This window comes from Heterodontus francisci, chromosome 39 (assembly GCF_036365525.1).
Source record: "Heterodontus francisci isolate sHetFra1 chromosome 39, sHetFra1.hap1, whole genome shotgun sequence".
Taxonomy (NCBI): domain Eukaryota; kingdom Metazoa; phylum Chordata; class Chondrichthyes; order Heterodontiformes; family Heterodontidae; genus Heterodontus; species Heterodontus francisci.
The window spans coordinates 35357466-35372790 of NC_090409.1; the positions used below are offsets into that span (position 1 = coordinate 35357466).

The window sequence follows — 15325 nt, forward strand, 5'->3', positions numbered from 1 at the left end:
GTCAGTACTGAGGGAGTGCTGCACTGTCGGAGGGTCAGTACTGAGGGAGTGCTGCACTCTCGGAGGGTCAGTACTGAGGGAGTGCTGCACTGTCGGAGGGTCAGTACTAAGGGAGTGCTGCACTGTTGAAGGGTCAGTACTAAGGGAGTGCTGCACTGTCGGAGGGTCAGTACTGAGGGAGTGCTGCACTGTTGGAGGGTCAGTACTAAGGGAGTGCTGCACTGTCGGAGGGTCAGTACTGAGGGAGTGCTGCACTGTTGGAGGGTCAGTACTAAGGGAGTGCTGCACTCGGAGGGTCAGTACTGAGGGAGTGCTGCACTGTTGGAGGGTCAGTACTAAGGGAGTGCTGCACTGTCGGAGGGTCAGTACTGAGGGAGTGCTGCACTGTCGGAGGGTCAGTACTGAGGGAGTGTTGCACTGTCAGAGGGTCAGTACTGAGGGAGTGCTGCACTGTCAGAGGGTCAGTACTGAGGGAGTGCTGCACTGTCGGAGGGTCAGTACTGAGGGAGTGCTGCACTCTCGGAGGGTCAGTACTGAGGGAGTGCTGCACTGTTGGAGGGTCAGTACTAAGGGAGTGCTGCACTGTCGGAGGGTCAGTACTGAGGGAGTGCTGCACTGTCGGAGGGTCAGTACTGAGGGAGTGCTGCACTCTCGGAGGGTCAGTACTGAGGGAGTGCTGCACTGTCGGAGGGTCAGTACTGAGAGAGTGCTGCACTGTCGGAGGGTCAGTACTGAGGGAGTGCTGCACTGTCGGAGGGTCAGTACTAAGGGAGTGCTGCACTGTTGGAGGGTCAGTACTAAGGGAGTGCTGCACTGTCGGAGGGTCAGTACTGAGGGAGTGCTGCACTGTTGGAGGGTCAGTACTAAGGGAGTGCTGCACTGTCAGAGGGTCAGTACTGAGGGAGTGCTGCACTGTTGGAGGGTCAGTACTAAGGGAGTGCTGCACTCTCGGAGGGTCAGTACTGAGGGAGTGCTGCACTGTTGGAGGGTCAGTACTAAGGGAGTGCTGCACTGTCGGAGGGTCAGTACTGAGGGAGTGCTGCACTGTTGGAGGGTCAGTACTAAGGGAGTGCTGCACTGTCAGAGGGTCAGTACTGAGGGAGTGCTGCACTGTTGGAGGGTCAGTACTAAGGGAGTGCTGCACTCTCGGAGGGTCAGTACTGAGGGAGTGCTGCACTGTTGGAGGGTCAGTACTAAGGGAGTGCTGCACTGTCAGAGGGTCAGTACTGAGGGAGTGCTGCACTCTCGGAGGGCCAGTACTGAGGGAGTGCTGCACTGTCGGAGGGTCAGTACTGAGGGAGTGCTGCACTGTCGGAGGGTCAGTACTGAGGGAGTGCTGCACTCTCGGAGGGCCAGTACTGAGGGAGTGCTGCACTGTCGGAGGGTCAGTACTGAGGGAGTGCTGCACTCTCGGAGGGCCAGTACTGAGGGAGTACTGCACTGTTGGACATTCCGTGTTTTGGATGAGATATTGAACTGTATCCTGACTGCCCTCCCAGGTTAATGTGAAATGTGACAGGCGCGATGTCGGAAGAAGAGCAGGGGGGAGTTCACCTTAGTTTCCTGCCGTTAATGTTTGTCCTTCGACAACATCATTTAAAAAAATGATGATCTGGACATTATCACATTGCTGTTTGTGGGATCTTGCTGTGTGCAAATTATCTGCCAATATTCCTTCATTGCAACAGTAGTTACACATTCAAAAGACGTGCTCCATGGCTGTGAAGATGTCCTGACGTTTTGAAAGATGCTATAGAAATGTAATTCTTTTTATGTCGCTTAATAAAACTGTACCCCTATTCCAGATACCAAATGCTCACGAGACTCTGAATATTGAGCCCCTCTCTCTTGTTTGTTTAAGTAAAAAAGCCCAAACCTCTGTTAATTATTGTTTAGAACACCTGTGCACACATGCTTTCCTGGTTCTGCATTGATCGACTAAATCTTGCCAAACATCAAAACAGGATGATTCATTTTTTTTCCTGTCCTCAAACAGAAAACATTGAGCAATCCTCAAGATTAAATTTCTCCCTTAAATCTGCCCTCCCTCTCTCGCTGCTGCGATCACAGGGTATCGATTTACTCAGGGCTGCACCCAACATATTCTGCGCAGAAATATTCTGACCACATACTGCCCCTCGTACCTGTCGGAGGGAAAAGCTTGTCAGAAGTGCTTGCAGTTTTTTGTGATTGGATTACTCTTGCCCTGCAATGCCCAGACTGATCTCCTGGTCACTGCTGCTGGTCCCCTTGCTGGCTTTATGCCTTTCTGCTGTTGGAGACTGTAAGTGAACTCCTCAATTTCTCTGTCGCCTCCTCTCTTTCTCTTGTTCGAATTCTCTGTCTCTCTCGCTCAGTCTCTGCAATGGTAGAGGTGAATATTTTGTGTGGGGGTGTGTGTAATTCTGCCTGCATGTTTGTGTGTGTTGGTGTGCCTCTGTGTCTGTGCTTTTGTATTGTCGAGTACCCTCTACTCTCACTCAATACGTGGCCTGTCCGATGAAGAAGGCAGAACTGGTGAGCATCAGTCAAACTACCTCTCCACATAGCTGAACTGCACCATCCCTGATACCATTCGAGTAAATCTCTCCAAAACCTCCACTGTGCTAATGGATTAGTTTGGGATTGATACAGGGCGAAGGAGAGAGAGTGGAGCACTGGGATTAGTTTGGGATTGATAGAGGGCTAAGGAGAGAGAGTGGAGCACTGGGATTAGTTTGGGATTGATACAGGGCTAAGGAGAGAGAGTGGAGCACTGGGATTAGTTTGGGATTGATACAGGGCTATGGAGAGAGAGTGGAGCACGGATTAGTTTGGGATTGATAGAGGGCTATGGGGAGAGAGCGGGACAGTGGGATTAGTTTGGGATTGATACAGGGCTATGGAGAGAGTGGAGCACTGGGATTAGATGGAATTGATACAGGGCTATGGAGAGAGCAGGGCAGTGGGATTCGATGGGATTGATACAGGGCTATGGGGAGAGAGCAGGGCAGTGGGATTAGTTCGGGATTGATAAAGGGCTATGGGGAGAGAGCGGGACAGTGGGATTAGTTTGGGATTGATACAGGGCTATGGGGAGAGAGCTCAGAGCAGTGGGATTAGTTTGGGATTGATACAGGGCTATGGGGAGAGTGCGGGACAGTGGGATTAGTTTGGGATTTATACAGGGCTATGGGGAGAGAGTGGGGCAGTGGGATTAGTTTGGGATTTACACAGGGCTCTGGGGAGAGAGCTCAGAGCAGGGGGTTAGTTTGGGATTGATACAGGGCTATGGGGAGAGAGCTCAGAGCAGTGGGATTAGTTCAGGATTGATACAGGGCTATGGGGAGAGAGTGGGGCAGTGGGATTAGTTTGGGATTGATACAGGGCTAGGGGAAAGTTGGGGGGCAGTGGGATTAGTTTGGGATTGATACAGGGCTATGGGGAGAGAATGGGATAGTGGGTTTTGTTGGGAACCATACAGGGCTATGTTGAGAGAGTGGGGCAGTGGGATTTGTTTGGGATTGATACAGGGCAATGGGGAGAGACTGGAGCAGTGGGATTAGTTTGGGAATGACACTGGGCAGTTGGGGAAGAGCGGGGCAGTGGGATTAGTTTGGGATTTATCCAGGGCTATGGGGAGAGAGCGGGGCAGTGGGATTAGTTTGGGATTGATACAGGGCTATGGGGAGAGAGCGGGACAGTGGGATTAGTTTGGGATTGATACGGGGCTATGGGGAGAGAGCGGGTCAGTGGGATTAGTTTGGGATTGATACAGGGCTATGTGGAGAGAGCGGGGCAATGAGATCAGTTTTGGATTGATACAGGGCTATGGGGAGAGAGCAGGACAGTGGAATTAATTTGGGATTGATACAGGGCTATGGGGAGGGAGCAGGACAGTGGGATTAGTTTGGGATTGATACAGGGCTATGGGGAGAGAGCAGGACAGTGGGATTAGTTTGGGATTAATACAGGGCTATGGGGAGAGAGCGAGGCAGTGGGATTAGTTTGGGATTGATACAGGGCTATGGGGAGAGAGCTCAGGGCAGTGGGATTAGTTTGGGATTGATACAGGGCTATGAGGAGATGGGGGGATTGGATTAGTTTGGGATTGATACAGGGCTATGAGGAGATTGGGGGATTGGATTAGTTTGGGATTGATAAAGGGCTATGAGGAGATGGGGGGATTGGATTAGTTTGGGATTGATAAAGGGCGATGAGGAGATGGGGGGATTGGATTAGTTTGGGATTGATACAGGACTATGAGGAGATGGGGGCGAGGAATTGGGATTTGTTTGGGATTAATACAGGGCTATGAGGAGATGGGGAAAGAAGTGGGATTTGTTAGGGATTAATACAGGGCTATGAGGAGATGGGGGGAGGAATTGGGATTTGTTTGGGATCAATACAGAGCTGTGAGGAGATGGGGGGGGGGAGGGAAGTGGGATTTGTTAGGGATTGATACAGGACTGTGAGGAGATGGGGGGAGGAATTGGGATTTGTTTGGGATCGATACAGGGCTGTGAGGAGATTGGGGGGGTGGGGGGGTGGATGTGGGATTTGTTTGGAATTGATGCAGGGCAATGAGGCAATAGGGGGGTGTGGGATTTGTTTGGGATTGATATAGGGATATGAGGAGGGGCAGTGGGACTAATTTGGGATTATGCAGGGATATGGGGAGAAAGTGGGATTAGTTGGAACGGCTCCAGTGAAGAATGGGCACAGTTGAAATGAGACCTTCTCCTGTTCACCTATCTATGACAATTGTAAAGTTTATGTTCGCTCTGCACCATTGTACTGATGATCTGTTTGCCCTCTCTTTCTCTCTCACTCTCCTCCTCCTCCTCAGATGCTGCCAATTCCGAGAGGGAAATTATCTCTTCCCTCCTGAGGACAATGCTTTATTCGGTGGAGGCCAATGCCCCTTACCCTAACCCCAGTGTGCACATTGCCCTAAGGCTGGCCAGGGACCACAACTTACCAAAGGAAGATCTGCTGCTGAATGAGCTGAAGGAAGCTGCTGTCAGAAAGGTGACGAATGGTATGTTTTCAGGACCCAGGGAAACAGCAGCATTGGGTTACATTGTGTTACATCAGGTCCACAGCACAGAAACAGGCCTTTTAACCCAACTGGTACGTGTCAATATGGAGACCAGAACTGTGCACAGTGGTCTAACCAAGATATATGGAGACTGGAACAGTGCACAGTGCTCCAAGTGTGGTCTAAGCCAGGTAATATCGAGACTGGAACTGTGCACAGTGCTCCAAGTGTGGTCTAAGCCAGGTAATATTGAGACTGGAACTGTGTACAGTGCTCCAAGTGTGGTCTAACCAAGGTATATGGAGACTGGAACAAAAACAAGAAATGCTGGAGTCACTCAGCAGGTCTGGCAGCATCTGTGGAAAGAGCAGCAGAGCCAACGCCTCGGGTCAGTGACCCTTCTTCGGAAGGGTCATGTTCCGAAGAAGGGTCACTGGCCCGAGGCGTTGGCTCTGCTTCTCTTTCCACAGATGCTGCCAGACCTGCTGAGTGACTCCAGCATTTCTTGTTTTTGTTTCAGATTTCCAGCATCCGCAGTATTTTGCTTTTATTATATGGAGACTGGAACTGTGCACAGTGCTCCAGGTATGGTCTAACCAAGGTATATGGAGACCAGAACTGAGCACAGTGCTCCAAGTGTGGTCTAATCCAGGGTATATGGAGACTAAAACAATACACAATGCCCCAGGTGTGGTCTTACCGGGGTTTGACACAAGTTTAACAACGGTTCTGCTTTACAATTCTATTCCTCTGGAAATGTTTGTCCTTGTGCTTGATCGAACTCTGCTGTTATCAAGTGTTGACCTGCTTTTGATTCAGGAATGATGGACAAGACAAGGCCAGCTGATCTATCAAGACTACCCCAGCACCTCACAATGGGCAGGGCACCGTGACTAATAACGAAATATCAAGGAGAGAGGGGACTGAAGGCTGACCTGATTGAGATCTTTAGGGTTAAGGAAAGGGTTTGAGAGAGTAGACATGGAGAAGATATTATCAATTGTGGGGAAGTCCAAAATTGGGGGGTCTTAAATATAAGATAGTCATAAGCAAATACAACAATTCTGGTCTCCATATCACACTGGGAGTTACTGTGCACAGTCTGGTCTCACATATCACACTGGGAGTGACTGTGCACAGTCTGGTCTCACATATCACACTGGGAGTGACTGTGCACAGTCTGGTCTCACATATCACACTGGGAGTTACTGTGCACAGTCTGGTCTCACATATCACACTGGGAGTGACTGTGCACAGTCTGGTCTCACATATCACACTGGGAGTGACTGTGCACAGTCTGGTCTCACATATCACACTGGGAGTGACTGTGCACAGTCTGGTCTCCATATCACACTTGGAGTTACTGTGCACTGTTCTGGTCTCACATATCACACTGGGAGTTACTGTGCACAGTCTGGTCTCCATATCACACTTGGAGTTACTGTGCACTGTTCTGGTCTCACATATCACACTGGGAGTGACTGTGCACAGTCTGGTCTCACATATCACACTGGGAGTTACTGTGCACAGTTCTGGTCTCCATATCACACTGGGAGTGACTGTGCACTGTTCTGGTCTCACATATCACACTGGGAGTTACTGTGCACTGTTCTGGTCTCACATATCACACTGGGAGTTACTGTGCACAGTTCTGGTCTCCATATCACACTGGGAGTTACTGTGCACAGTTCTGATCTCCATATCACACTGGGAGTTACTGTGCACAGTTCTAGTCTCACATATCACACTGGGAGTTACTGTGCACAGTTCTGGTCTCCATATCACACTGGGAGTTACTGTGCACAGTTCTGGTCTCACATATCACACTGGGAGTTACTGTGCACTGTTCTGGTCTCACATATCACACTGGGAGTTACTGTGCACAGTTCTGGTCTCCATATCACACTGGGAGTTACTGTGCACAGTTCTGATCTCCATATCACACTGGGAGTTACTGTGCACAGTTCTAGTCTCACATATCACACTGGGAGTTACTGTGCACTGTTCTGGTCTCACATATCACACTGGGAGTTACTGTGCACAGTTCTGGTCTCCATATCACACTGGGAGTTACTGTGCACAGTTCTGATCTCACATATCACACTGGGAGTTACTGTGCACAGTTCTGATCTCACATATCACACTGGGAGTTACTGTGCACAGTTCTGGTCTCACATATCACACTGGGAGTTACTGTGCACAGTTCTGATCTCACATATCACACTGGGAGTTACTGTGCACAGTTCTGATCTCACATATCACACTGGGAGTTACTGTGCACAGTTCTGGTCTCACATATCACACTGGGAGTTATTGTGCACAGTTCTGATCTCACATATCACACTGGGAGTTACTGTGCACAGTTCTGGTCTCACATATCACACTGGGAGTTATTGTGCACAGTTCTGATCTCACATATCACACTAGGAGTTACTGTGCACAGTTCTGGTCTCCTGTATCACACTGGGAGTTACTGTGCACAGTTCTGGTCTCCTGTATCACACTGGGAGTTACTGTGCACAGTTCTGATCTCACATATCACACTGGGAGTTACTGTGCACAGTTCTGGTCTCCTGTATCACACTGGGAGTTACTGTGCACAGTTCTGGTCTCCTGTATCACACTGGGAGTTACTGTGCACAGTTCTGGTTTCCATATTATAAACAGGGTATCGAGGCACTGGAGAATATCCAAAAAAGATTTACAAATACAATATCAGTTTTGTGAGGTTATAACTATCAGGGAAGATTGAACAGGCTGGGACTATTTTCTCCAGAAAAGAGAAGATAGAGGGGTGACCTGGTAACGGTCTCTAAAATTCTAAAAGCGTTCGATAGGGGAGATGTAGAGAAGGTGTTTCCATTTGTGGGGGGAAAGACCAGAACTAGGGGCCCATCACTATAAGACAGTCACTAATAAATCCAATGGGGAATTCCGGAGAAACCTCTTTCCCCAGAGAGTGGTGAGAATGTGGAACTCGCTCCCACAGGGAGTGGTTGAGGTGAATAGTATCGATGCATTTAAGGGGAAGCTTTTTAAACACAAGAGGGAGAAAGGAATAGAAGGATATGGTGATAGGGTGAGATGGAGAGGGGGTGGGAGGAGGCTCGAGTGGAGCAGAAACACCAGCACGGAGCAGATGGGCCGAATAGCCTGTCTGTTTGATTTCACAGTGAATCCTAAATTTGTTCTTCTACACAAAACAGGTGAAGATTTTTCCTCGGGAATGGTTGCTCTCTACACGTTGGCCTTGATTGCATCCTGTAATAATCCCACCAGTGTCACCGTCAGTGGGACCACCATTAATCTGTTAAAGAAACTGGAAGAGAAATTAACCGAAGAAATTGATCACATAAGTAAAGCTCATCAAATGTTATCTGATAATGTATCCCCCTTTATCCCCAGTGTCAGCATTGAGGATTCCCAGGACAGGTACAGCACAGGGTTAGATACAGAGTTAAGCTCCCTCTACACTGTCCCCCATCAAACACTCCCAGGACAGGTACAGCACGGGGTTAGATACAGAGTAAAGCTCCCTCTACACTGTCCCCATCAAACACTCCCAGGACAGGCACAGCCCGGGGTTAGATACAGAGTAAAGCTCCCTCTACACTGTCCCCATCAAACACTCCCAGGACAGGTACAGCGCTGGGTTAGATACAGAGTAAAGCTCCCTCTAGGAGGAGCTCACGGAGGGTTGTTTTGTTTTTGAGTTCCAGGGACAGCCAACGGTGTCTTCTGGACCTTGGACGTGGCGCGGTGCCATGTCTGCAAGGGGGTCGGGCATGTACATAAGAACTGCCCCGACCTCTGGGCCACCAACTCCACCTCGTCGGTGCAGGGTGGCGCTGCCGCACCTCCCCCTGTACCCCTTCACCTGCAACAACCACCGCTCAGGCGGATCCGGAGGCCGTGGTTTTCAGCCCTGCGGCTGATCCGGGGGAGCCCACCTGCCCCGCGGCTGAGCTCGGACCCAAGAAATCTGGGCAGTGGGGTGCAGAGGTGGAAGCAGAGACCTCGACTGAGATGGAGTTCCCTGAGCCTCTGCACCCCTCCTCTGAAGAGGACCCTGAATTAAGGAGTCTATCCTGCTGGAGCGGGTCGTCGGGCTCCCCCCGCCACTAGCACCATCAGGGCCTTCAGCCCTGTGCGGGAACCCTCTATTCTGCGGGACTTAGGCGGGAGAGAAACCCCTGTAAATTTGGCAACTCCCGGGGAGGGGGCTCCCGTCACTGGTGGGCGAGCCTGTGGACCCATCAGGAGAAAACACTCCACCTGCTGCGTTGGGTGTCCTGGGCGGGGGCAAGTCTTGTGAGAGTCAACCCTGCCACACAGAATGTCCCTGATCCAGAAGCCGATTTGCACAGTGCCCGCCTGCTGGGCCTGTGGGTGATGGTGGGGCGGGAGATGGCCTCCCCTCTCCACCTCCGGTCCCGACCCTGGCTGGATGTCTGGAGCTCGGAATAGCCATCTCCCCCGGGCCGTTCTCTGGCCCAGGATCGGAGGTGGAGGGGGGGGTGCGGGGTGGACCTGAACCACTGGCGCCAATAGGCACAAGAACCCAGGGATGACCCCTCTGCCATCGATCCTGGGGATGAGATCGTGACGGAGACGGGACCAGCTGGTGCGGTCGGGACATCCGCCCCACAGTGTGTGTCGGGTGTGTCGGCCACTAGCGGTGACAACCCGGAGGAGGATGGGGGCTCAATGTGGGGCATGGAGGACGATGTTGAATCCATCCCCAGTGAGGTCTGTCCTTTCATTCCCACTGCGGAGCTCCGGGACTTCCTAGCGGCATGCAGGGGTTGTCACTATAAAGTTCTGCTGGCCCTTGGCCGGTGGTCGAATTCGGTGCTAATCATCCAGTCTGTCCGTGCTGCCCTCAAGAAATCGGGGAGGGGCGTGGGTGTGAAACTGGTTGAGAGGCGCTGGTTTAATGCGTTCCTCAATGGGCTGCTGGGGGAGTGGAAGGCCAGGTGCACTTCCATTCCCTCCTCACAGTGAGGTGTCAGTGATGGGATCAAAGTACTTTTGACATGACGATAACCATAGCCAGCCTCAACATCAACGGCAGCAGGGGGTCTCACCGCAGATTTCACAATCTCTCAGTCCTCAGGGAAGGGAGATACGCGGTGAGCTTTCTGCAGGAAACCCACACCCACTCTCCACTTCCTTGCCCTCGTCTGCCGCCCAGAAATGCCATGGTGGTCTGTGTTGCCATCTGGTGGCGAGGGGAAACCCTGGTGGAGGTCTCTCTACGTGGGAGTCCTCCCCCTTTACATCGGGAACCTGGGGTGGAGGGTGTTGCACAGGGCAGTCCCGTGCAATAGACTTTTACGTAGGTTCATGAACCCCCAGGACGCCTGTAATTTCTGCAGCCTGGACGAGTCCGTGTTCCACTTATATATGGAGTGTGTGAGGTTGCAGCCCCTCTTTACATATTTAAAGGGGCTGGCTGCACTTCAGCCCCACGCTCCTGATCTATGGGCACCCGGTGCGGAGGGACGTGGGCCGGGAGGAGGATCTCCTCATCAGTCTGCTCCTGGGCCTAGCCAAGGTGGCAGTTCACAGGTCCAAGCTGCGGGCCGTCGGGGTGGTCCGTCCTCCCCGATTGCCTGCCCCTCTTCTGAGGTTATGTTCGTGCCTTGGTGTCCCTGGAGAAGGAGCATGCAGTGTCTGCCGGCACGCTTGAGGCCTTCCGCGACCGGTGGGCACCGCAGGGACTGGAGTGCATCATCGACGCCGAGAATGGCATTTTAATTTGAGTTTTTTTTGTTTATCTGTTTTTAATAAAGTTATTTATTTGAAATATACATAAAGTGGGCTTGAGGAATAAAGGCCCACTCAACAAAAATAAAAGAGGCCAGGGGTATAAAGGCTTCCTTCATTTAAAAAAAACAGGGTTAGATTGAAAAAAAAGAAAAAAAAGAAAAAGAAAATAAAAACAGGCTTAGATACACTGTCGAGCTCTGTCTATATTACCCAGACTGTTACCTGAATTTATACCCAGTGTTAGCATTGAGTGGTCCTCGGGCTGTTTACAGTGTAGATATCCCGCACTCTCTCCCTCTCTCTCTGTCTGTTTCTCTCTGTCTCTGTCTGTATTTCTGTCGGTGTTTGTCTGTCTCTCTCTGTCTGTTTCTCTGCCTATTTCTCACTCTCTCTCTCTCTCTCTCTCTGCCTATCTCTGTCTCCCTCTCTCTGTTTGTGTGTGTGTGTATCTCTCTCTCTGTTATAATCTCTCCCTGTCTCTCTATCTGTTTGTTTATCTCTATCTGGCTCTCTGTGTCTCCCTCTGTGTGTGTGTGTGTGTGTGTCTCTTTCTCTCTCACTATCTATCTCTGTATATCTCTCTGGTTCTCTGTCTCTCTGTCCTCTGTCAAGTTTTATGTCTCTTTCTGTCTCCCTCTTGGTTCCTCTCCCTCTGTCTCTCTCTGTTTCACTCTCTTTCTGTCTCACTGTGTGTCTCTCTTTCTGTCACTGTCTCTGTCTGCTTCTGCCTGTCTCTGCTTCTGTCTCTTTCTATGTCTCTCTTTGTCTTTCTGTCTCTCTCATTCTCAGAATCTCCTTCTCTGTCTCTCTCCCTCTCTGTCACTCCCTGTCTCTATCTCTCCCTGTCTTCCTCCCTCTTTCTCTCTGTCTCTCCCTGTTTCTCACTTTCACTCTGTCAGTGTTGTGGGTGTGTGTCTCTCTCTCTCTCTGTCAGTGTTTGTGTCTCTCCCTCTCTCTCTCTGTCAGTGTTTGTGTCTCTCCCTCTCTCTGTCTGTGTGTATGTGTCTCTCGGTGTCTCTCTCTATCTGACAGTGTGTGTGTGTCTCTCTCTCTCCAGAAACATAACCTTTACTGACATTGTGTTGTTTAGAAAATAAAACATTCCCGCTCACGAACTATTACCAAGTCAGCCTGGACGTGCTAACTGTCTGTGTGAGTAAGAAGAGTGAGATTTCAGAGTGCTCGATCCGGACCCTCGTGGATGCAGTGGAGCAGAACAAATTCACATATGGATCCCGATTCTCAGTCGGTAAGAATTCACATGCTTGTGTCCCTGTGTCTGGTTGTGTCTCTGTCTCTGCTTGTGTCTCTGTCTCTGCTTGTGTCCCTGTATCTGTCTCTGCTTGTGTCTCTGTCTCTGTCTCTGCTTGTGTCCCTGTCTCTGCTTGTGTCTCTGTCTCTGTTTGTGTCCCTGTCTCTGCTTGTGTCTCTGTCTCACATTGTGTCCTTGTCTCTGTTTGTGTCTCTGTCTCTGTCTCTGGTTGTGTCTCTGTCTCTGGTTGTGTCCTTGTCTCACATTGTGTCCTTGTCTCTGTTTGTGTCTCCGTCTCTGGTTGTGTCCTTGTCTCACATTGTGTCCTTGTCTCTGTTTGTGTCTCCATCTCTGGTTGTGTCCCTCTCTCTGCTTGTGTCTCTGTCTCTGTCTCTGCGTGTGTCTCTGTCTCTGCTTGTGTCCCTGTATCTGTCTCTGCTTGTGTCCCTCTCTCTGCTTGTGTCTCTGTCTCTGGTTGTGTCATTGTGTCACATTGTGTCCTTGTCTCTGTTTGTGTCTCCGTCTCTGGTTGTGTCCCTCTCTCTGCTTGTGTCTCTGTCTCTGTCTCTGCTTGTGTCTCTGTCTCTGCTTGTGTCCCTGTATCTGTCTCTGCTTGTGTCCCTCTCTCTGCTTGTGTCTCTGTCTCTGGTTGTGTCCTTGTCTCACATTGTGTCCTTGTCTCTGCTTGTGTCCCTGTCTCTGCTTGTGTCTCTGTCTGTGTCTCTGCTTGTGTCCCTCTCTCTGCTTGTGTCTCTGTCTCTGGTTGTGTCCCTCTCTCAGCTTGTGTCTCTGTCTCACATTGTGTCCCTGGTTGTGTCTCTGTCTCTGGTTGTGTCCCTCTCTCTGCTTGTATCTCTGTCTCTGGTTGTGTCTCTGTCTCTGGTTGTGTCCTTGTCTCACATTGTGTCCCTGTCTCTGTTTGTATCTCTGTCTCTGGTTGTGTCTCTGTCTCTGGTTGTGTCCTTGTCTCACATTGTGTCCCTGTCTCACATTGTGTCCCTGTCTCTGTTTGTGTCCCTGTCTCTGGTTGTGTCCCTGTCTCTGTTTGTGTCCCTCTCTCTGCTTGTGTCTCTGACTCTCATGTGTCTCTGTCTCTGGTTGTGTCCCTGTCTCTGGTTGTGTCTCTGTCTCTGGTTGTGTCCCTCTCTCTGCTTGTGTCTCTGTCTCTGGTTGTGTCCCTGTCTCTGGTTGTGTCCCTCTCTCTGCTTGTGTCTCTGTCTCTGGTTGTGTCTCTGTCTCTGGTTGTGTCCCTCTCTCTGGTTGTGTCCCTCTCTCTGCTTGTGTCTCTGTCTCTGCTTGTGTCCTTGTCACACATTGTGTCCCTGGTTGTGTCTCTGTCTCTGGTTGTGTCCCTCTCTCTGCTTGTGTCTCTGTCTCTGCTTGTGTCCTTGTCACACATTGTGTCCCTGGTTGTGTCTCTGTCTCTGCTTGTGTCCTTGTCACACATTGTGTCCCTGGTTGTGTCTCTGTCTCTGGTTGTGTCTCTGTCCCTGGTTGTGTCCTTGTCTCACATTGTGTCTCTGTCTCTGCTTGTGTCTCTGTCTCTGGTTGTGTCCTTGTCTCACATTGTGGCCCTGTCTCTGCTTGTGTCTCTGTCTCTGGTTGTGTCTCTGTCTCTGGTTGTGTCCTTGTCTCAGGTTGTGTCCTTGTCTCACATTGTGTCCCTGTCTCTGGTCGTGTCTCTGTCTCTGGTTGTGTCCTTGTCTCTGGTTGTGTCCCAGTCTCTGTTTGTGTCTCTGTCTCTGGTTGTGTCTCTGTCTCTGGTTGTGTCCCTCTCTCTGGTTGTGTCCTTGTCTCACATTGTGTCCCTGTCTCTGTTTGTGTCCCTCTCTCTGCTTGTGTCTCTGTCTCTGGTTGTGTCCTTGTCTCACATTGTGTCTCTGTCTCTGTTTGTGTCCCTCTCTCTGCTTGTGTCTCTGTCTCTGGTTGTGTCTCTGTCTCTGTTTGTGTCTCTGTCTCTGGTTGTGTCCCTCTCTCTGCTTGTGTCTCTGTCTCTGGTTGTGTCTCTGTCTCTGGTTGTGTCCCTCTCTCTGCTTGTGTCTCTGTCTCTGGTTGTGTCCCTGTCTCTGGTTGTGTCCCTCTCTCTGCTTGTGTCTCTGTCTCTGGTTGTGTCCCTGTCTCTGGTTGTGTCTCTGTCTCTGGTTGTGTCCCTTTCTCTGCTTGTATCTCTGTCTCTGGTTGTGTCTCTGTCTCTGGTTGTGTCCCTTTCTCTGCTTGTATCTCTGACTCTGGTTGTGTCCTTGTCTCACATTGTGTTCCTGGTTGTGTCTCTATCTCTGGTTGTGTCCCTCTCTCTGCTTGTATCGCTGTCTCTGGTTGTGTCTCTGTCTCTGGTTGTGTCCTTGTCTCACCTTGTGTTCCTGTCTCTGGTTGTGTCTCTGTCTCTGGTTGTGTCCTTGTCTCACATTGTGTCCCTGTCTCTGTTTGTGTCTCTGTCTCTGGTTGTGTCCTTGTCTCACATTGTGTCCCTGTCTCTGTTTGTGTTTTTGTCTCTGGTTGTGTCCCTGTCTCTGTTTATGTCCCTCTCTCTGCTTGTGTCTCTGTCTCTGGTTGTGTCTCTGTCTCTGGTTGTGTCCCTGTCTCTGTTTATGTCCCTCTCTCTGCCTGTGTCTCTGTCTCTGGTTGTGTCTCTGTCTCTGGTTGTGTCCCTCTCTCTGCTTGTGTCTGTCTCTGGTTGTGTCCCTCTCTCTGGTTGTGTCCTTGTCTCACATTGTGTCCCTGTCTCTGTTTGTGTCCCTCTCTCTGGTTGTGTCTCTGTCTCTGGTTGTGTCTCTGTCTCTGGTTGTGTCCCTCTCTTTGCTTGTGTCTCTGTCTCTGGTTGTGTCCCTCTCTCTGCTTGTATCTCTGTCTCTGGTTGTGTCTCTGTCTCTGGTTGTGTCCTTGTCTCACATTGTGTCCCTGTCTCTGTTTGTGTCTCTGTCTCTGGTTGTGTCCCACTCTCTGCTTGTGTCTCTGTCTCTGGTTGTGTCCCTGTCTCTGGTTGTGTCTCTGTCTCTGGTTGTGTCCCTCTCTCTGCTTGTGTCTGTCTCTGGTTGTGTCCCTGTCTCTGTTTGTGTCCCTCTCTCTGCTTGTGTCTCTGTCTCTGGTTGTGTCTCTGTCTCTGGTTGTGTCCCTCTCTCTGGTGGTGTCTCTGTCTCTGGTTGTGTCTCTGTCTCTGGTTGTGTCCCTCTCTCTGCTTGTGTCTCTGTCTCTGGTTGTGTTCCTCTCTCTGCTTGTGTCTCTGTCTCTGGTTGTGTCCTTGTCTCACATTGTGTCCCTGTCTCTGGTTGTGTCTCTGTCTC

General features: G+C 50.7%; 1 protein-coding gene across 1 annotated transcript in view; it reads left to right on the top strand.

Annotated features, from left to right (window-relative positions):
* Positions 1–2052: 2052 nt before the first annotated feature.
* Positions 2053–15325, top strand: part of LOC137352723 (cobalamin binding intrinsic factor-like) — a 45418-nt gene continuing 32145 nt past the window's right edge. Inside the window, exons 1-4 of the mRNA XM_068018467.1 lie at positions 2053–2284; positions 4829–5020; positions 8227–8376; positions 11883–12041. Coding sequence (XP_067874568.1) covers positions 2212–2284; positions 4829–5020; positions 8227–8376; positions 11883–12041 — 574 coding nt within the window. The 5' untranslated portion in view covers positions 2053–2211. The remainder of the gene's footprint in view (positions 2285–4828; positions 5021–8226; positions 8377–11882; positions 12042–15325) is intronic.